We start from the raw sequence: 23,000 nt of genomic DNA, 5'->3' as shown, positions 1-23,000 counted from the left end.
TTCTGCTCCTATGATGCTGCTTGGCCTGCTGTGTTCATCCAGCCCTGCACCTTGTTGTCTCGCAGGAGAAGAGTTATTGGGTGTGATTCAGAAGTGGACTACATTGTTGTGAAGACAGATGCTGAAAGGAGAGCCAAGGAAAATCTCAGCGTCATGTTGGAAGTGGCCAAATGGTCTTCCTCCATTGGTAGCAGTTGAACAAAGAATAATAATCCACACAGAATAAAGACAAAGAACGCAGTTGTTGACTTGTTTGCTGAGCTGGCTTGTTTTTGTTCAGACGTTTTGTCACCGTGTCAGGTGAGATCATCATGTCATCTAGCACGGTGACGAAACATCTGAACAAGAACAAGCCAGCTCGGAGAGCAAGTCAACAACCTCATCCACAACCCGAGCTACAGATCTTTCCCAAAACTTTAAACTATTGATGTATCTAGTGCAATACTTGACTTCACAGACAAGGACAGGGATGACACAAGCATAAGCCAAGTTATTAATGGTATAGACCAAAACTTACTCAATAGGAATACATTTTTCATTTTCATAATCAGAGTTGCCACAACGGAGCTGCCTGGTATTCTTGTGGATTCTATCACGACTTGGGAAATACAGGCTATCAGTATGTCTGCAGAGAAAGGTAAGTTGCTTTTGATTTAGTGAATAGTCATAGATCTGGATTTTCATGCCTCTATCTGTGCTGTAATGGAGGCAGGTGGAGAATGTTTTAAAATGAGAATTCCGGCCCAATTCCTGTCATGTGCGATTTTTATGGAACCCAAGATTAAGGTGAAGGCTGTGATCCTACACTCAGCCATCCCACCCTTTATAGGAATCCCTGCTATTCTCATGGACTTGGGCATGTTTTGGAAGGGTGGGTGCTCATACAGTCAGACTCATACAGTTCAATTCGTCTGTGCCAAACAAGATTCCCAAATTATACTAGTCCCACTGGACTGTGTTTGACCTGTATTCCTCTAAACCGTTCCTATTCATGCACATGTCCAAATGTCTTTTTAAATGTTGTAAACGTACCTGCATCTACCAGTTCCTCTGGCAGTTTATTCCACGCGTGCACCACCCTCTGTGTGAAAACGTTGCCCCTCAGGTCCCTTTTAAATCCTTCTCCTCTCACTTTAAACTATGTCCCCTTGTTCTGAACTCACTGACCCTATGGAAAAGACCTTTGCTATTCACCTTATCTATGCCCCCGTGCAACCTCAACATGATGTCCCAACTCCAATATTCAATAGTCTGAGCAATGAAGGCAAGTGTGCTAAATTCCCAACTTAACCACCTGTCTACCTGTGATGCAACTTTCAAAGGACCAAAATGCAAAACCTTGCATTTATACAAATTAAAATCCATCTGCCGCTTTGCAGCCAACTGACCCGATTGATCAAGATCTCTTTGTAATCTTAGATAACCTTCTTCACTGTCCACTGTCATCCACAAACTTACTAACTATGCCCTCTATATTCTTATCTGAATTGTTTATATAAATGACAAACAAAAGTAGGCCAGCTCTGATCCCTGTGGAACACTGCTGGTCAAAGGCCTCCAGTCCGAGAAACAACCCTTCAACACCACCCTCTGTCTCCCACCGTCAAGCCAAGTTTGTAATCTTGTAATTGGCAAGCTCACCCTGAACCCCATGTGATCTAACTTTATTAATTAAGCTACCATGCCAAACCTTGTCCAATGCCTTAATAAAGTCCATGTAACAATGTCTACTGCTCTGCCCTTTTTGGTACTTCCTCAAAATTGGCAAGTTCTTCCCGAACCATCCTCACCACTTGCCTTCCCAGCTGTTTTCGTGTCAAAGGCAAACTTGGTTATAGTACATTCACTTTTCTTATCCAAGTCATTAATACATGTTAATTCTCAATTGTCCTGAGCAATTAGGTTTGGGCAATAAATGTTGCTATATCCTGCATCATTCACATTTCATGAGCACGATACCTTAGAAGAGTGATGAACCATGTGGAACACAATGCCCAAGTGGGTAACCTAATTAAAATAGTCACTCCTGAAATTCTTTTATCAAAGGTTTTTGAAATACAGGAAACAAAATTTGTACTTTCAGTTTCATAAGTTAAAAACTGCATCTTAAGTAAGTTTACTGGACTGACTGATGATGTGCCCTGACCTGGAAGGGTAAGTTCATCAATAGTGTGCAGGTGTGTGGTAGGAGGGCTCTTGTGCATTTAAAACGAGATAAGATACTACTTAAGATCTCTAACGTAATGATCTGAAATTATTTTAAATTCCAGAGCTCTTATAAACTGAAATAAAATAAAGACTTCATCATTTTTCACATGGAGAAATAAAATCTCATCTGCTCTTAAAGTGATGTGATTGACAGGACTGGTGTAGTTTAGAAAAAAAAATCTATTCTTTTAGTTTCAAGGGATTACATTTATATATTGTGCATTACAGCTGCCTGCATGAAGACATGCAGCTCCATATGTGTGGCGATGATGATGACAGAAGCTCTGTTCAAAGATAAACTTGATGACAAAAGAAATCATATTTATGAAAGAAAGGGATTGTTATTTTAAGCTCACTGTGATTGCTTTGGATGTAATTGTCCATGTTTATGAAATGTGAAGTGAACCCCGTTTTAAAATATAGATTTGCCACATCTTCTGACTGGTAATGATGCTTTCCTCCAGGAATATGTGTTGCTGAACCTTATGATCTGATAGTGAGGAAGGACTTCTTCATTGACCTTCGACTCCCATACTCTGTCGTCCGTAATGAACAAGTGGAAATTAGAGCAGTTTTGTACAATTATGGTACGGAGGAAATTACAGTAAGTTTTGCAATGTAGCCATCTCACTATTATGCCCCTACTTGTCATTTTTATGCAGTGTGGTATTCAGATTTATTTTGTATAATCACAGAACGTGCGTATTGATGGAAAGTCCAATCTTTATTGCACATTTTTAAGAGAAGGTGGTGGTGAGCAACCATCTTGAATACAGCTCAGTGGCTGCAGTGCTTCATTCTGAGTCAACCACTTTTCTAGCGTTTGTAATTAAATAGGTCAGACCAGATAAGGATGGTAGATTGCTTTCCCTAAAAGGGAATAGTGGATCCATTGGGTTTTTATGACGGTTATAGGAAGGATATTATTAAGCTGGAAACCATTCAGAAGTGGTTTACCAGGATGTTGCCAGGTACGGAGGGTTTGAGTCATAAAGAAAGGCTGGATAGGCTGGGGCTTAATTCACTGGAGCCTAGGAGGTTGAGAGGTGCCCTGATGGAAACTTATAAAATAACGTGAGGTACAGATAGGGTTAATAGTAGTTGTCTTTTCCCTAGGATGAGGAATTTCAAGACTAGGGGGCACATTTTTAAGGTGAGAGGAAAGAGATTTGAAGAACCATGAGGGACAACATTTTTACATTGAGGATGATTTGCTTGTGGAATGAACTTCCTGAGGAAGTGGTGGGTGTGGGTACAGTTACAACATTTAAAAGACATTTGGATAAGTACATGTATAGGAAAGGTTTGGAAGGATGTGGGCCAGGAGCAGGCAGGTGTGACGAGCTTAGTTTGGAATTAGGTTCGGCATAGACTTGTTGGACCGAAGGATCTGTTTCTGCGCTGTATGATTCTATGATTCCATGATAGTCTGGTAGACTTTCATTCATGAATTGAATATAAATTGTCCAGCTGCCAAGTTTGTATGTCACATCTCTGGATCAATGATTGAAGCCTCTCAATTTCTAGATCAGGACAGTAAATATTTACTTTGTAGAATAGAATTTAAACATTGCTAAAAGAATAAACAATGATATGTTGATTTTGTTTTGTACTCATCAGGACTACAACACAAGAAATAAACTTCAGGAGAGGGCCATCAATTTAGGCAGCACAGGAATTGCGTGCTGGTTGGTTGGGCCGTTATTGGCCTGGACATCCGTTAACTGTCAATCTGCATTTTCAGACCAAACAGGTAGACCTTGATTGGTCAGAATGCTGTCAGAGTCTGCCTGGTTAGTCCAAGAACGAAGATTGACAGTTAACTGCTTCTGCTTGCATCTCCATGCCAACAACGATCCAAACAATCAGCACACTGTCTCACGCTACATAGATTGATGTTACTTTTCTGAAGTCTGTTTCTTGCATTCAAGTCCTGATGAGTACGAGACAAACATTTCTGACTTTGTGCCTCCTTTTAGCAATGTATCAAGAACATAAATTCCAAGCTTTTGTGCTGTTAATGAAAATGAACCCAAAACTGTATGTTGGGCCTATACTCTTTGGCGTTTAGAAGGATGAGAGGTGACCTTATGAAACATATAAGATTCTTAAATAAAATCTCAAAGAACTGTGGATGCTGGAAATCTGAGAGAAAACCCAGAAATTGCTAGAGAAACTCAGAACGTCTGGCAGCATCTGTGGTGAGCAAAACAGAGTTAACTTTTTGTTTATCTTTTGGGATCCTTCTTCAGATTCCAGATTATTAAAGGGTGTAGAGAGATTTTGATGGGATAGATGTGAAGAGGTTGTTTCCTCTTATGAGAATGTCTAGGACCAGAGGGCATAAGCTCAGGATAAATGGTCACACATTTGAGTCAGAGATGAGAAGGCATTTCTTTTCTAAGGGAATACTCAATCTGTGGAATTCCTCACTGCAGTAGGCTGTCAAGACTGGGGCATTAAATTCAACACTGAGATCGCTAGATCTATAATCAATAAGGGAATCAAGAGTTGAGGGACAAAGACAGGAATGTGGAGTTAAGGACTATCAGATCAGTTACGATTTCATCGAATGGCGGATGGGCTGAATGGCTGTCTTCTCCTGTGCTTTTTGGTCTTAACTGACCTGGAATTTGATACCTGGCTAGTTGTCTGATCACACTAATACATGGAGGTCAAGGGAGGTGGTGGAGGGGGATATGTGGAATTCACTGCAGGATTGGAAGCCATTGTTTTGCTGTAATTAGTAGGACTTAGCAAAGGCAGCTCCACTCTTCTGAAAGTAGTGGAGGGCTACTGAAGGATGATGATACTGCGGGTTGTGTTAAAGGTTGGAGAGAGGTTGATAAATCCAACTACAGAGGCCGGCCCATTCTCATAGCCACAGCAAAAGTTATTTGTGACTTCCACTGGTGTTTTCCAGATCTGCAGAAGGGAATACAAATGTTTGGAAGAAACCGGAGCTGATTATGGTTTATAAATGTTAATTTCTAAGGGATGCTGTATTTTAGCCATCCGTAATAAATCTTCTGTAGCACTGATAACAATATGGTGCCACTGGTGACCATAACAGATTGCTCAGGATTTGGTTGAAAAATTGTCACAGAAGGGGATAATCATTGCTGCTGCACACAGGTGCTGCTCCATTCATGTCCTCCCAGGTCCTGCATGTTAATTGCCCATTTTGAGTTTTTTTGGGAAAGCTTGGCTACACGGCCCACATGCTTTTCATGCAATTCAGAGGGTCCATCCCCTTCCCTCCCTTTTAGTGGGAGGTGAGGAGGTTTTGAGTCTTTGGAACTCCTTGCCACAGAGAGCTGTGATGCCTGTGTCCTTGTGTGTATTCAAGGCTGAGATAGATAGATTTATGAAGAGCGGTGGAATCGAGGGTCATAGGGGAAAGAGCAGGAAAGTGGATGTGAGGAATTTTGGATCAGCCATGATCTTGTTACATGGCGGGGCAACCAGGAGGGGATGAATGGCCTCCTCTTGTTCCTATTTCTATGGTCTTATGGTCTGGAGGCCTCTGAGGAATGGAAATTGTGGCCATATACTCAATACCAGTTTAATCGTACAGGAACATCTCCAAGGGAGAATGGTTTTCTCAGTTGCGGATCAGAAGTGCTGTGTTGAAGTAAGTTAGTTCAGTGCTAATTTTTAACACAAGACAGATTTATATTAAAATATAAAGAATTTCTTTTGTTATCTAATTGTATGTTGAATTCTAGGTGCGTGTGGAATTTCCATATAATCAAAAGTTCTGTAGTGCTGCAAAACAGATGAAGAGATTCAAACAAATAGTTCATGTCCCTGGAAAAGGGTCAACTGCTGTACCTTATATCATAGTTCCACTGGAAATTGGACAAATCGATATTGAAGTCAAAGCCTCAGTCTATGACAGATTTATTGTTGATGGTGTGAGCAAACCCCTTCTTGTGCTGGTACGTATGAAACCTCTGGATGTTTTGTGCAAGCATGACCAGACTAATTTACATCTTTAGCAGTCTCTCTGTAAATGTCAAGTTATGTGGATAGTGGACACTTGACATCACAAGGTGCAACACACAGGTATTGGTTAGAAATCATGGTAAATTACAAATTAATTGGGGTCAAATGGGAAGTAGAAAATTAGGCAGGGAGATATTCTCGGAACTTGTTGATCATGATCATTTCCAGGATTTTTCTCTGAGATTTTAGAAGAATATTGAATATGTCAACTTAAATATAGAGGTGGACCATATTTAGCATGAATGATAATGAGAGCTGTGCAAGGAATGCTCAGGGGAAGATCTTGGTCAGAATATACAGTATGCTTAAAGTGCTGAATTAAACAATGCAATTTATCTTAATATAATTAACACACCACTAAAAGCTCTCAGGAAATGGATTCATGATTCCAACCACCAGTCCTCCTTTCAAAAAAAAAAGTTTTTTTCATTTTGTTGCTGTTGGTGCTTTCTCAGTCACCTTAGACTTGCATTTTTTGCTTTTTGTTCCTTCCATCAGCCGGGACAGTTTCTCTTTATCTATTCTGTCTAGAGCCTTCATGACTTTGAACACATCTATTTAATATGCTTTCAAACTTTTCTTCCATAAGGAGTCAACACAGTGTGGAGCTGGAGGAACACAGCAGGCCAGGCAGCATCAGAGGAGCAGGAGAGTCAATGTTTCGGGGCTGGGCCCTTCTTCAGGACTGGGGAGGGAGAAAGGAGCTCAGAAATAAATAGAGAGAGGACGGGTGGGGCTGAGGGAATGTAGGTGGGATGATGATAGGTGGATGCAGGTAGGGGTAGTGGAGATTAGTCAGTAAGAACGGTGGAGCAGATAGGTGGGAGAGAAAATGGACAGGTTGTGTCAGGTCAAGAAGGTGGGGATAAGAAGGAGGAGTGGATTTGGGATGAGGCTGGAGGTGGGGAGATTTTAAAACTGGTGTTCAGGACATCGGGCTGTAGGGTCCCGAGGCAGAATATGAGGTGCTGCTCCTCCAGTTTGTGGGTGGCGTCATTGTGACACTGGAGGAGGCCCAGGATGGACATGTCACCCAGGGAGTGGGAGGGGGAGTTAAAATGGTTGGCGACCGGAAGATGTTGGCGTTTGTCACATACAGAGCGCAGATGCTCCACGAAACGGTCTCAGAGTCTACGCTTGGTCTCACCGATGTAAAGGAGGCCACATTGGGAGCAACAGATACAGTAGACCAGGTTGGAGGATGGACAGGTGAATCCCTGTTGGATATGGAATGTTTGTCTTGGGCCTTGAATGGAGGTGAGGGGGAGGTGTAGGGGCATGTGTAGCACTTCCTGCGGTTGCAGGGAAAGGTGCTGGGAGTGGTGGGGTTGGTGGGGAGTGTGGAGCGGATGAGGGAGTCATGGAGAGAGCAATTAGGCTTATATTCACTGGAGTTTAGAAGAGTGACAGGTTATTTAATTGAAGTAGAAAGGGTCTTGACGGGGTAAATTGTGAAAGGATATTTATTCTTGTGGGACGGTCTGGAACTGGGGTGTCACTATTTTGAAATAGGTGGTCACCCATTTAGAACAGAGATGAGGAAAAGAATTTTTTCTCAGAGATTCATGAATCTTTGGAGCTGTCTTCATCGAAAGGAGATGGAAACAGAATCCTTTGTTATTTTTAAGGCAGAGGCCAATAGATTCTTGATGATGAAAAAGGTGAAAGATAACTGGGGAAGATAGGAATGTGGAATAAACAGATCAGCTATGGTCTTTTGCAATAGAAGAGTAGACTTGAGGAGACGAATGACTTACTCCTGCTCTGAATGCTTTTGTTTATATGTGTGTTCATAAAAGAAACTGGGCTGTTTGAAACTCATTTCATTTTCTTTTCTTATAGCCTGATGGGAAAGAAACTGATTTGCCGTTGCAAATTTATGATTTGGACCCCAAAGGTTAGTTCCTTTTTGACTGAGAACCTTCATGTAAAATGTTGGTCTTCAATGTTATCGCTGAAAATAGGGACATTGTGCTAAAATGTTCTGTCTCACTTGGTTGGCAAATTGACCCTGATTGGCTGACATATTGCCATGCAGAAAATAATGGGAAATGTTAGCCTGCCAAACCTTTAGGTTATTCAAACATTGTGGGAAGTTTGAACAGATTCCTTTATTTGCATGAAATGGGTCCCTGCCTATCAATGCATGTCAGTATGATTTAGCGACAGTACAAATTCAACTGAATATCTTAAATTTCAGTTAATTGGATGTTACAGTTGTAAATTCACAGCTAACAGTAGGCCTTTTGGTTCCGACTTCACAATTGCAGGTTTGTTTGAGTATGGCCTGTGTTCCACTTTTATGACCAGCTCAACAAACACGTTGCTGGGTTTGATTAGCCAATTGTTTAGGCCTGCAGCCTACATGTTGAGCATCACACTAGGATTCAAATTCAAATATGACATTGCTCAACTGTCTGATAGTCAGAACATCTTTTGGACTGATGTCTGCATCCTATCAAAGGATATTGTATATTATTGTATCATTTGCCTCAACATTGTACATCAGCAGCTCGAAACAATTTGCTTAATGTGCTCAAATTGTTGAGTTACTTGGCCTTTTTTATCTGGAATTTGAGGCAACTTTGGCCCATTTATGAGTTTCATGATGCGCAGCATAAAGTGACTTGATCAGGACAGTCATTGACCTGCAGAATGGATTTGGCGCAGTATCTAGGCTGTAGGTTCTACACTTCAACATGTGCCAGTTACAATTGCTGGAAGTGATGTACATTCACACTCAGGGATGCATTCTCTGCAAACTAAAGGAATATGTTCAAGGTTTACACCTTTATTGAATTGCCTAGGAGCTAGGCCGGCACAGTGGCTCAGTGGTTAGCACTGCTGCCTCACAGTGCTAGGGACCAGGGTTTGATCCCACCCTTGGGAAACTGCCTGTGTGGAGTTTTTACATTTTCCCCATGACTAGGTACACCTCCTCCTGGTGCTCTAGTTTCCTCCCACAGTCTAAAGATGTGCAGGTTAGGTGGATTGGCCGTGCTAAATTACCCATAGTGTCTAGGGATGTGCTGGCTGGGTGGATTAGCCATGGGAAATGCAGTGTTATAGGTAAAGCAGTAGGTGTCGGTGAGATGCTCTTCAGAGAGTCAGTGTGGACTTGATGGGCTGAATGGCCTGCTTCCACGTTGTGGGCATTCTAGGATCCTTGGGAGGCCTACAGTTGCACATTACTTTCTCCATGTTAATGCCTAGCTCAGTCAATGTTGACATGTTTTAACGAAGATCTGTAGCTCGGATTGCGGATGGAGTGGTTGGTAGGTTCACCGAGCTGACTGGTTTTCATGCAAGCATTTCGTCTCCATTCTGGGTGACATCGTCAGTGCCATGTAGCCTCTGTTGAAGCGATGTTGTTCTGTTCCACTCTGAGTTTATACAGTCTGGTCTGTCATGGTGAGCACTCTTGTTTCCAGTTTTGTAACATAGTGGTACGTAGATAGGGTCTATTACAATATGTTTGTTAATTGCATCGGTGGTTGAAAACCAGGCCTCCAGAATTTCTCGTGCTTGTCTTTGTATCGCTTGTCCTAGTACTGTAACCTTGTCCCAGTCAAATTGACGTCCTTCTATATTGGAGCGTATTGAAACGAGGGAGAGTTGGTTGTGTCGTTTTGGTGTGAGTTGTGAGAAGGACATCAGTTTAACTGGAACAAAGTAACCACTGATGCAATTAGCAAACATGTTGAAATAGACCCCATCTACATACCACTACAGTATAAAACCAGACACAAGACTACACACCATGACAGACCGGACCATATAAATTCAGAGCGGGACAGAACAACAGCGCTTCAACAGAGGCTACACAGCACTGACAATGTCACCCAGAAGGTAGACAAAATGTCTGCTTAAAAACCAGTGTTGACATGCCAACCAATCAGTACCATTTGCTCCCCTAGCTGTTGTGACAGTTTGAAATTTGGCATTCTTTTGTTTATCCTGATCAGTGCAAAAACGGAAAGAAATTCAACAACACATCTGTCTTTCAGCAAGTTCGGTAATGCCAAGTAAAATGTTTGTAATGGCTGTGATCTCTTGCACAAACTTGACTGTAAACTGGTCCAAATACTTAATAGAATACTGTAACCCCAAGTTGAATAAAGCCTTGAAATAGAAGATTTACTTGGAAGAAATGTGTTGTTATTATTGGATGGGAAGCACTGTTCATGCAGAATAAAGGCATTTGAGACCTGTATTTGGCCTTTCTGTACCTGACCCTGAGATTAGTAAATGAGAAAATACTTTGTTTGTGAACAATGTCATCTTGCCTCTTTACTTCAAGTAACTTTTGCATTAATTGGAAAATGGATGTTCTGAACGTGAGTTGGATTAATTGTGTTGCAATACGTGCTCAAACAGCGTCATGCAAAGTATAAAAATACAAAACAAGTGAATATTTACAAATCAAAGTTTTGTGACAGCAGAAAATAATTAATTAGTAGAACAGAAATAGGTCATTCAGCCCAATTGGTCTGTACTAGTACTTACAAACCACATGACCTATTCCCATCCGTTTTCATCTCAGTCAATCAATATAACCCTCTCTACCTTTCTCTCTCACATACTTACCTAGTTTTTCTTAAATCCGGCTAAGCTTGTTGTCTCAAGCTTGCGTTGAGACAATAAGCTTCATATTGTAACCTCTCTCTGGGGACAGACATTTCTTCTAAATTTATTTCTTGATTTACTGGAGATTCTCTTACTTTTATGGTCTCTGGTTTTAGTCTCCCCTCCACAAATGGGAACACCTTAATTTTGTTTATCTATCAAACCCCTGTCAGCCTGCTCTCAGCCTTCTTCTTTCTAGAGAATAGAGTTTTGGTCTGTTCGATCTTTTCCAATTGGCAGAGCCTGTCAGTTCTGATATCATCCTTACACGTCTGTTCTTTTTACATCTTCTCTGTACCTCTACATCTGTTTTTTTCAGTAATGTGAAAACCAGAATATTACTCCAGCAGTGGTCTAACCAATTTTCAAGAAAGTTTAAGGTGACATTTTGTTTTCTCAATTCTATCCCTTGAACTAAATACAAGCAAAACAAGGTCAACTCTTCAATCATTTCACATACTTCAACATGGATTTCCCAGTCTGAAGACTCAAGGAAAATAAGGCTTCAGATGGTCTGCGTTTATCTTTATAGAACTAACTCAAAATCTTGGGAGCTTCCATCTCCATTGATGAATTTTACTGACATCTCTCGTAAATTGCAGGAGTGAGTACAGAAAGGACAATGAATAGGAAAGAAACCCAAATAAATAGTTGTCAAGAAAATCAAAGAAATGGTGAAAACATTTGTTTTATGTAACTTAATATATTGTTTCTTCAATTCAGGTGAAGAACAAAAGATTGAGGTTGATATCAAATCTCCACAGGACATTGTTCCAAAAACAGAACCAAGCACATTCATCAGTGTTCAAGGTACATTGTAGTGGATCAAGGATTACTTCTACACAAAAATCTTCATTTGCTTTCTTATAGAGGCTGTAGGGACAAGCACATCCTCAATGTCTGAAGCCAGAAGAACAAGGTGTAGAATGTTCCAGAATCAGTTGCTTTCATGTTCTGATTATACCTACTCACCTCTGAAGTATTGCAGAAATGGGGAAAGACAAACTTGAGATTTTCTTTCAACCTCTCTTTCAAAAGAAAATAGGTTTCACCCTAAACTGATATAACAGTTTCTCTTTTAAGAAATTAGAGCGATCAGCTGGGTAACTTGTTCATTGCAAGCCTTCCTCCAACTCTGCTCGTTCTTAATTGGCCTCCCTCAAACTTGCATGGTTCGCAGTAGGCTTTCATCCAGCTGAACCAACTAAAACAAGAATCACACCAATCTAGACACCGCGTTAATAAAAAAAATACCCAGAAGGGTCAACAGCAAAACGAGCAGTTGCCCACAGACATAGGCTTTCCAGGAAGCTTTTAAATAAAATCCCTCCAATATTTACATAAATAACAAAGTGTGGAGCTGGAGGAACACAGCAGGCCAGGCAACATCAGGGGAACAGGAAAGCTGACATTTCGGGTCGGGATCCTTCTTCAGAAAAGGGTTCTGACCCGAACCATCAACTTTCCTGCTCCTCTGATGCTGCCTGGCCTGCTGTGTTCCTCCAGCTCCACACTTTGTTATTCCTGACTCCAGCATCTACAGTTCTTGCTATTTCTCCAATATCTACAGTGGATGTTCAATGACATTTTTTAAAGAAACCATTCTCAGCATGTCCCCAAAATTTGTATTTTGTTTTCCCAAAATCTTTCAAAACTTAAGTTCTTTAAGCAATATTAAATATAAAGGATCTTCTTAACAACTGTTAATCTATGAACAAAATCTTGAGGAGAGAAATTTGAAGGATTATGAGGAAAGTGTGGATTGGGGGACTACATAGATATTTCCACCAAATAACCAACACAGGCATATAAAAGCATAAGAAATAAAAACAGGAGTAGGATGTTTGGTCCCTTGAGCCTGTTCCACCATTTAATAGGTTCATGGCTAATCTGACACTCCTCACATCCACTTTCCTTCCCTTTTCCCATAAGACCACAAGATAAAAGAGCAGAATTAGGCCATTTGATCCATTGAGTCCAATCAGTCACAGCTGATATATTTTTCACCCCGACTCTTCTATCTTCCCCCTATAATCCTCGATCCTCTTACTAATTTAGAACCTATCTATCACTATTTTAAACACACTCAATGATTTGGCCCCTACATCCCTCCGTGGTAATGAGTTCCACAGATTAACCACCTTTGGCCTGAACAAATTCCTCCTCATCTTTGTTTTAAAGGGCCACCCCTTCATTCTGAGGCTCTGCCCTCAGGTCCTGGTCACACAGAGTGCTCAACCACTCCTGATATGACAAGCCCTTCATCCCTGGGATCATTCTTGTAAACATCCTCTGGATCCCCTCCAATGCCAGCACATCCATCCTTAGACATAAGGCCCAAAACTGCCCACAATATTTCAAACGTGGTCTGATCAGAGCCTTATACTGCTTCAACATACATCTCTGCTCTTGTACTCCAGCCCTCTTGAAAGGAATGCCAACATTGCATTCACCTTCCTAACCAGAAGAGATGCGACTAGATGAGGTGTGAGTGGCAGAATAATGAACAGTTACCATCCAGAGCAAAAAACAGGGGAAAAAACGAGACAAAAACTTATAAAAAGCAGCAACTAAAGTGGGGGCAGAAATTATAGGCTACAATCCCTGACCTAATTGTTGAATATGGAAGGATATAATGTATCTAATCAAAGTATGAAGCACTTTTCTTTAATTTCCCTTTTACAGACAATCTCTTACGCTACCACCCCTTTCACCCTCTTAAAAAAATATGTTTATAACTCTTTTCAGTTCTAACAAAAGATCAATAACCTGAAACATGAACTCTGTTTTTCTCTCCACATATTCTGCCTGACCTGTTGAATATTCCTCGCATTTTCTGTCTACATTCAGATTTCTAGAGTCCGCTTTGTTTTGCTTTTGTACTTAATAGCGTATTTCTTTTTAATGAAACAGGAGACAGTTTAGCCCAAACATTTGAAAATTCCATTGATGGAGCCAACTTGAAACATCTAATTAAAGTTCCTACTGGCTGTGGAGAGCAGAACATGGTATATTTAACCCCAGGAGTGATTGTCACCAAATTTCTGGACAAAACAAGGCAATGGGAAAGAGTGGGAATAGATAAGCGAGAGATCTCATTGCGGAACATTAGACAAGGTACAACTCACTCTTTATGCATTCAAGTTGATTGATTGATTGTTGTCACATGTGCCAAGATATAGTGAAAAGTGTTGTTTTGCGTGATATACAGACTGATCATATCATACAAAGTGCAACAGGGTAGCAGAACAGAGTGCAGAATACAGCGTTATAGCTGCAGACAAGGTGCAGAGAGAGAGATCAGAATTAACTTTTAGAGAGGTCTGTTCAAAAGTCTGATAATGTGGTGAAGAAGCTGTTTTTGAATCTGTTTGTACGTGTATTCAAACTTTTACATCTTCTGCCTGACTGAAGAGGGTGGAAGAGAGTGTGACCGGGGTGGGAGGGGTCTTTGATTATGTTGGTTGGTTTCCCGAGGCAGTGGGAAGAATAGATGGAGTCAGTGGATGGAAATTAGGTTTGCGTGATGGACTGGGCTGTGTTCGTGACTCTGTAGTTTCTTGTGGTCTTAAGAAGAGCAGTTGCCATACCACACTGTGATGCACCCAGACAGGATGCTTTCTATGGTGCATCTATAAAAATTGGTAGGACTTCTTGTAGACATGCTGAATTTCCTTAGACTCCTGAGGAAATAGAGACATTGTTGTGCTTTCTTGACTGTAGTGTCCATGTGGGTGGACCAGGACAGGTTGTTGGTGATCATCACTCTCAGACTCTCCACCTCAGCACCATTGATGCAGACAGGGGCGTGCCCTCCACTCCACTTCCTAAAGTCAATGACCAGCTCCTTTGTTTTGCTGATATTGATGCAGACATTGTTGTCTTTGCACCATGTCACTAAGCACTCAAACTTTTTCCTGTATTCTGTCTTGTCCTTTTTTTGAGATCCGACCTATCACGGTGGTATCGTCAGCCAACTTGTAAATGGAGTTGGGGCAGAATTTAGCCACACAGTTGTGCGTGTACAGGGAGTATAGTAGGGGGCTGAGTGCACAGCCTTGTGGGGCACCGATGTTGAGGATTATAGTTGAGGAAGTATTGCCATCTATGCTTACTGATTGTGGTCTGTGGATCAGGAGGTTGAGGATCTAGTTACAGAGGGGTGAGCTGAGATCTAGGCCTCAAAGTTTAGAAATAAGTTTCCTTGGAATTATGGTGTCTAAAATTTGCTAAGATAAGGAGTGTCATGTTTTAGAAAGTAAATTTTGTAAGTTGATGCACATGGAAACTATCAGTGATGATATATTATAATGGGAATAATGTTCATAAGTTAAGTTCTATCAAGGCTGGAATGTTAGTGCAGTCTATTGGTAATAAAATGGCAATGGCAAAAATCTTGCAGGTCACTCATGTAAATGTTGTGGGAAAGGCAGTGATTGGTGTCTGCTGAAAGAGTGATAGGTCGCAAAGTTTGGCAAGATAAATTTTAATGAGTACTTTGGACTGTAGACTAGAAAATGGGGCATTGGAAATTGCTCCTTGCAAGAAGACATTGATGGTGTCTGGTGTACTCTTTTGGAGACTGTGATGAGGAGTACAGAGTGTTGACCTTTGCTTATACACAGTGGCTGGGAGAACGGAAAAAAATTTCAGAGGACCGCTGTATATGAATACAGTTGTATATGGCTCAGACCTGGAGGTCAAATAACCCCAAAGGTGGGCCCTTAAAGGTGACATTGTTGGGTTACAGGAGAGAAGGATGTAAGAGGGGCATGGAGGAAAAAGCAAATAGATAATACGGACTTTGTCAAGGAATGCTAGCCAATTTTTTTTTTATCCCTTCATGGGATATGGGTGTCGCTGGCTAGGCCAGCATTTATTACCATTTTCAGTGTCAACCGCATTGCTGTGGGCCTGGAGTCAGATGTAGGACAATCCAGGTAAGGACAACAGTTTCCTTCCCCAAAGGCATTAGTGAACCAGATGGGTTTTTCCCCGACAATCGGCAATGACTTCATGATCATCACTAGACTGTTATTTCCAGATATTTACTGAATTCAAATTCCACCATCTGCCATGGCAGGGCTTGAACCCCGGTCCGCGGAGCATTACCACAGTCTCTGGATTAATAGTCTAACGATAATAACAATAGGTCACAACCTCCCCTATGCACATGTGAATGGAATTAGAAGAATTCAGCTTACAATGTCATAGTAGAGGAGAGAATGCCCTGGTTATAATCTAATGACAGGGAGGAAAGAATGTGCAAGTTAAGAAAGATTGATATGCAAATCAAGAAAGGAACATGGAAGTGGAGGTGATGGCCTAATGTTATTATTGAAAGACTATTACTCCAGAAACCCAGGTAATATCTGAATCCTGCTATGGCAAATGGCAGAATTTGAATTGAATAAAAATCTAGAATTAAAAGTCTAATGATGATGCTGAAACTATTGTCAGGAAAAACCATTTGGGTCACCAATATCTGGACCAAATCACTGATTTTCCCCAACTTCTTGTCGTTTTTATTTTGTATTTCCAGAGCTAGTTAGCTTTTGATTTTCATTTGATTTGTTTCCCACTCAGGTTATGCTCAGCAGCTAACATATCGCAAAGATGATGGTTCTTATGCAGCATTTCTGTCTATTCCATCTAGCACATGGTACGTTACAATGAGACAAAATGCTCCCTTTGTCTCTCTGGTAATCCTGCCATACCTCATGGAATCTTGCTTCTGTAAAATGGTTTTGGGATGTTTCACCATGTTAAAGGTGCTAAATAAATAAAATTTTACTTTTCTGCTTTTGTCTTCTGACTAATGATGCTGGTGTCAAAAATTTCACAAAGCATTGCTAGCAGTTTAAGAATATACAAAATGCATTTGTCACATAAAAGACCAAATATAAAACAAATCTAGTGGTTACACAAGACAGTTTAAACAATTTTAGCACAAACATCAAAGCAGAGTTTCAACCTGGTTTCCAACATTATCCCTTACAAATGTTCAATCCCAGAAAAATTACACTCCTATCTGAACTCTTCAGATAAATCCTCCCAGTTTCTATTCCTGGAACTGCAGAAATAAATTTTTCACAATTCTGAAGGTCTAAACTCTGTCCATTCTATGAGCTTGAATGCTGCTACACAAACTCTAGTCCTCAGACTAGAAAGCATTCTACCTGAGGAGCTTTGCTCCTCACTGAAATGAAGTTTGTTCTCCTTCTAATAGAAAACAATTCACTTCCGAACTGAGTTTAAAAAAAAAACTTGATTCTATTGCTCTGAGTCAAATCAAAACTAATGTGTTTACTCTTTCTATCATAGGCTCAACAATATAAACATTTTATGCTCTAACATCACAGGGATCAGTTGGTTGGGCAGCTGGTTTTTGATGCAGAATGATGCCAACAGCCCTTGTTCAATTCCCATCCTGCCTGACGTTAGCATAAGGGCTCTCCTTCCCAATGTCTACCCTCACCTGAGGCATGGTAGCCCTTGGGTTAAACTATCACCAGTTGTCTCTCTTTGCAATGAGACAGCAGGACTATGATCAGTTTGCCTTTTATCTTTTTCTATATTTGGACAGGCAACCAAGAGGTTGAATTTGGGCCAAAAATATTATTTCCGTTGACCTACAGATTTAGGTGAAATAATATTTATTTGGATTTCAATGTCTGAACGTTGAATCATTTTTGTCGCGTGGTCTTCGTGAGTTTTCAGAGGGAAAATCTTCTTTCGATCGCTTTGCTCCAGAAAATGTTTCATAATGAGCTTATACTGCATTTTCTTCCTTTGCAGGCTGACCGCTTATGTGCTGAAAGTGCTTGCAATGTCGAGCGATTTGATCTCAATTGATACAAACCGTCTTTGTGAGGCTGCAAATTGGCTAATAAACAATAAACAGCTCATTGATGGTCGCTTCAAAGAAGATGCTCCTGTTTTGTATTTAAAAACAATGACTGTATGCAACATGTTTCTTTTCATTCTTTATCATTCTAGCTGGCTGTAATAAAGAAACTAAACAATCTTAAAATCATAGGATGAGGCCATTCAGTCCCTCTTGCCAGTGTCAGTTCTTTGAAAGGTCTATTCAGTCAGTCCTTGTTCTTTGCTTTTATCCCAAATTTCTCCCCTTCACTTAATCCCCTAATTCTCTTCCGATAATTGCTATTGGACCTATTTTCTTCACTCCGTCAGGTAGTGCATTCCAGATCAAAGTGACTTACTGCATCCAATTAAAAATAAAACTTCCTTCGACTCTGGTTCTTGCGTGAGTAACTTTAATCTGGGTTCTCCGTTCAATTATCCTTCTAGCACTGGAAATACTTTCTTCTTATTTAATCTATCAGCGGTCTGAAAGATTTTGAACACCTTCATCAAAACTTTCGTTAACCATCACCTTCATCCTTTTCCATCTCATGACTACCTTATCCCACCATAACTTCTTACATCCTGCTATCACCCTCCACCGTTGATGAATGCCCTTTCAATCATTGTGCCACTGGTCTTCTGGATGTGGTGCCTAAATCTTTCTGTATTCAAAGCAACTTTGCATATCTTCACTATTCCCTCTCCAAAGTCTATCGTCATATGCTTTGGTGACCAAGTTATAGAATCATGTCGTACAGAAGAGCCTTTCAGTCCATTGGTCTCTACCATCAAATCATGTACAGTCTAGGCCTTTCTCTGTAGTAAACCACTCTAAAAACTTAGATTATTTGGTAAATTTATACCTTTCAGCATCTTTACACCTTTTTCAAAATCCAACATGACAAGTTGTCCAAAGATGCGCAGGTTGGTGGATTGGCCATGCAAAATTATTCATGGTGTGTAGGCTGGCAGGAAAAGCCATGGTAAATGTGGGGTTGCAGGGTCAGTGTGGACTTGATGAGCTGAATGGCCTCTTTACACCCTGTAGGGATTCTATAAATTTGCTTTATACAAAAAAAAATGGGTAGCACGCTGGCTCAGTGGTTAGCACTGCTGCCTCACAGCACTAAGGACCTAGGTTTGATTCCACCCTCGGGTAACTGTCTGTGTGGAGTTTGCACATTCTCCCCGTGTCTGCGTGGGTTTCCTCCGGGTGCTCTGGTCTCCTCCAATCCAAAGATGTGCAGGCTAGGTGGATTGGCCATGGGAAATTGCCTGTAGTGTTCAGGGATGTGTAGATTAGGGGGATGAATCTGGGTGGGATGCTCTGAGGGTCAGTGTGGACTTGTTGGGCCAAAGGGCCTGTTTCCACACTTTAGGGATTCTCTGATGATAAATGTCAACATATAATTTAGTTTTAAAATGTTTGATATGTAAAGTTCACATTTTAGTTGGTATTACACAGCATACGAGACATTCTTAAAAAAAACCCCAAAGAACTGCAGATTCTGGAAATCAGAAACACAAACAGTAATTGCTGGAGAAAGTCAGCAGGTCTGGCAGCATCTGTGGAGACTTAAAGTTCTGATAACTTTTAACAGAACTTTTAAAGAAGGTTCAGTAGACCCAAAATGTTAATTTAGATGTTCTAAATAGCCCACATTGCTCCCTCAGATGTATTTGAGGCTTTATTTTTTAGTTGTGATCTTAATTGTGGGATATTCTGTGCCAGTTTTTTTTTCTTTTAGGTGTTCTTCAGACCTTTAAAACAAATCTTTGCTGAATAATCCAATTAACTGTTAACACATTAGGACTAATCCTAATATAAGAAAGTGTCTGAGTGAACCATTCCATTTTTTGTGTGCTTGTTTCCTTTAGGGAGGACTTGGTGATGCAGAAAATGATGCTGCCTTAACTGCATTTGTACTCATTGCATTGTTTGAGGCTGATGATGTTTGCTCAACTTTTGTAGAGGTAAAGGAGCTACATTTGTTTGCATAAGATAACATGCAAATCTACAAGGCAATATTACTGAATTTATCTTCAATTTTCTAACATGTCAGTTGAAAATTTAATTGTTTCTTAATTCCACTGCAATCAGTTAATATTGGTAATGTCGCCTAAGTGGCAAATATTCAGCACATAAACTTTGGAAGTAATTGCTAGCTACTCGACTAGAGGAACTATTGCTAAACTTGATCCTGCCTACTGGGGTGTGAGTGAACAGGCAAATGTCCTAATGCCTGTGCTGGGGCATTATCGCCCTGCCCATTCAACACTTTGTGAGCAAAAATCTTTCAGTCTGAGGGATGCAGGGACAGGTGTAACTGATGGTGGGTGCTACAGATCGAAAGAGAGGTGGGACGCCAGGGGAGGAGTGGTGAGACGCTATATAAGGAGGACAGAGTATGGAACGAGGGAGGAAAATCTGAAAAAGGAGGGGTTGGGGGCAGCAGGCTGTCCAGGAGCTATAGGTGAGGAAGGGTATGCAGTCAAAGAGGTGGAATTGGTGGCTAGGGCTAGATTGTAGGATATGGGTGATACTGAAAGTTGGACCATTGGGAATGGTAAAGGTGGGTGAGAAGAACAGCAGTCCACATTCATTCATTTTGTAAAGATGCTCCTGCATTATGAGGACTGATTCTGTAAGGTTGGGTTATCCCAAAATGTTAAGCGTAGTTGATTTATAAAGAGCTGTTTTATAATTTGCCTCACTTGCTGTTGTCATGTGAATTTAAAGGCATCATTAGTAGATTATATCCTCGTACAGTACTGCACAAAGTCCTATAGGTTTCCAAATTCCATTGACATATTCCTCATTCTTCTGTGGTGACCATTCTGAGCCCCTGTATGTAGTAGAGCTTCCTACAATATTTTTTGATTGTGAGTGACTCTAAATAAATCAAAAACTTATGGGGAAGCATGTTGTTTCCAACATTTCATAGCTTGTTCAAAATCATTTTAGAGTTATGGAAACAGTATCGCTAAAGCAGGAGACTACCTGGACAATCAGTTTGATAATCTGAAGAAAGCATACTCTGTGGCAATAACAGCCTATGCACTCTCATTATTGAATAAAAACAAACTGGACACCCTGATGAAATTTGCTTCAGAAGGTAAGGCAGATTAGTAGCTATGTGCACATTTTTCTCTTTGCTTAGAATCTTTGTGTTGACATTTTGTTTACCTGTGTACATCTGGGAAATCTCTCAGTAAATGAAATAGTTTTAGTTAATGAAAGCTAAGCCTGGAACCTGAACCCAAATTCTGAATTCACTGCACACGTGAAGCAGTGATCATTTTCTCTTTAACAAATCAGTAAATGAAGGTTAAGGGTTGAAGTGAGTTTATTTAGTAATGTGGAAGGGACTCATAACAAATCTTATGCCATGCCCAGTTGCTATTCCATTGAGTCAGAGTTGACTGGCGATTATTGTATTTGGCAGTACTCCTGATGGTCAATTTCAGTCAATTCTATTTCATGAGCGTGAAGCATTGTTTGCTGGGTCCCCAACAGTGGGACATCCCATGGTACAGCTTCCACCATCAGTTGTGCTCAGGCTGGGAGGCAGATGTAGAGAAACTTGAGCAGAAGACAGAATCAGCAAGCCTTTTGTAGACATTTTCCAAGATATATAGACAGTAATCTCAGTTCCAGTACTGTTATTGGTTTAGGAACACTAAATATGTTCCAACTAATGAGAGGGAAGAGGAGGGGGAGAAAGAACCTGCCACTTGGCTATGTTAATGATTACAAATATGATATTTTTTTCATTTGTGTGTATCACCAGGAACATCAAGATTTATAAACAAAGGAGAAAGGGAAAATAATTGTCCCTTATCATACATTGTTTTGAAACTTAGCAAACGAGTGTGCTGGTGGAACATTTCAGTGGAGAAACTCTTTCTATTGCTTTTTGTGTTGGCCAGGGAAGAGCAGAGAGAGAAAAAAAATCAACAACATTTAATTTTAAAGTGAATATCTACTATTCATTGTCCAAGGAATTACTAATGTCTAATTTTTCCAAACTCCAAAACAGGAGGCTGTTGATTTATTTTTTTTTCTGCTCTGTTTGCCACTTGTTCAAAAGAGATAAATAATTCACCAGGAACACCATATCGCTGGAATTCTAATTCCGGTCTCCTTGGGGATGCTTTTGAAAGATGGTAAAGCACCTTTCTGCCAGAACAAGATGAAACATTGGCTTCAAGGGATTTGTTTTTGTAAGAGAACCATACACCAGTTTATTACCTGCTAAGCACTTAAGAAAGACTGTAATGTTTGAACTTTCAGCTTTATTTCTTTATTTTCTGCTTAAAGTTAAGAAGGTCTGCAATGTGTAACTTTTAACCTTATTTCGTATGTTTTACGTTACACTACAATTACTGCAATGTTTCACATTTAACTGTTCATTCTTTCTACCTTGTTCTTAAGATTTTTTACCCAGGTACTTCAATTTGTACCTTCTGGCACCTTGTGTGGTCACATTATATACTTTTCACTGCACTGCTGTGCTTTTGCACTTATACTTGTGACAATAAAATGAAATAAAACCAAATTTGAAATGAATGATATACTTTGAATGATCACCATTTTAACTTGTTCTTTCTCTTACACCTTTCAGATCAATCATACTGGACAGATGCTGGCAACACTAACCCTTTGTACACAATTGAGGCCACAGGATATTCCCTTCTCACTCTCGTGCAGTTAAAGGAATTTGACAAAGCTGGCAAATTAGTGAAATGGCTGTCCCAAAGGGGCGAGTATGGAGGTGGCTACAGCACCACGCAGGTTTCACAATTCAACTTTATAATTAGCTTTTCAGAAAATTATCAAAGTTTAGCAGGAATCTGGGAGAGTGGTGTGTTAAACCTGTCTGTTCTGTTGCTATCAAACAGGGAATCACCAAAGCTTCCAATGGAGAAAGCTTTGTATTTTCATCGATGTTCAGCTGATCTTTCAGACAGAATAGGGAAACACTTGGGGAGTTTGTTGGGCAATATTTTCAAGATTTTTCAAACCATTGTAAGATGCACAGATCTGACGAACTTGAACAAAACCATTAATTATGATTTGATGTTTGTTTTTGTTGATGTTGGTTGTGGAGCAGGGTTAACCAGAATGCCCAGAGAATCCCAGAGTGTGGTGAGGGGAAACAATTTCACGTTGCTGCAAAATAGGGATTGCAGTTCCCTCACTATGAAGATGTGTCCTTGATCTGGGAAGTTTTCAAGCCTCAGGCTCACGTCAATTGGTCTGTCAGGTTTCTTGGGAAGTTCATCTG

At 40.4% G+C, this 23,000-nt stretch overlaps 1 protein-coding gene across 1 annotated transcript in view; it reads left to right on the top strand.

Moving 5' to 3' along the window:
* The window catches only part of LOC109916785 (complement C3-like), a 95,880-nt gene that overhangs the window by 33,186 nt on the left and 39,694 nt on the right, over window positions 1–23,000 (top strand). The window contains 11 exon segments of the mRNA XM_048617802.1: window positions 552–637; window positions 2,673–2,812; window positions 5,937–6,149; window positions 8,059–8,113; window positions 11,566–11,652; window positions 13,756–13,959; window positions 16,429–16,504; window positions 17,641–17,803; window positions 19,591–19,686; window positions 20,678–20,828; window positions 22,338–22,507. Of these exon segments, the coding sequence (XP_048473759.1) occupies window positions 552–637; window positions 2,673–2,812; window positions 5,937–6,149; window positions 8,059–8,113; window positions 11,566–11,652; window positions 13,756–13,959; window positions 16,429–16,504; window positions 17,641–17,803; window positions 19,591–19,686; window positions 20,678–20,828; window positions 22,338–22,507 (1,441 nt within the window).

This window comes from Rhincodon typus, chromosome 38 (assembly GCF_021869965.1).
Source record: "Rhincodon typus isolate 14 chromosome 38, sRhiTyp1.1, whole genome shotgun sequence".
Classification (NCBI taxonomy): Eukaryota; Metazoa; Chordata; class Chondrichthyes; order Orectolobiformes; family Rhincodontidae; genus Rhincodon; species Rhincodon typus.
Note: the sequence above shows the minus strand (reverse complement) of the source record. Positions and strands in the feature narration are given on the sequence as shown.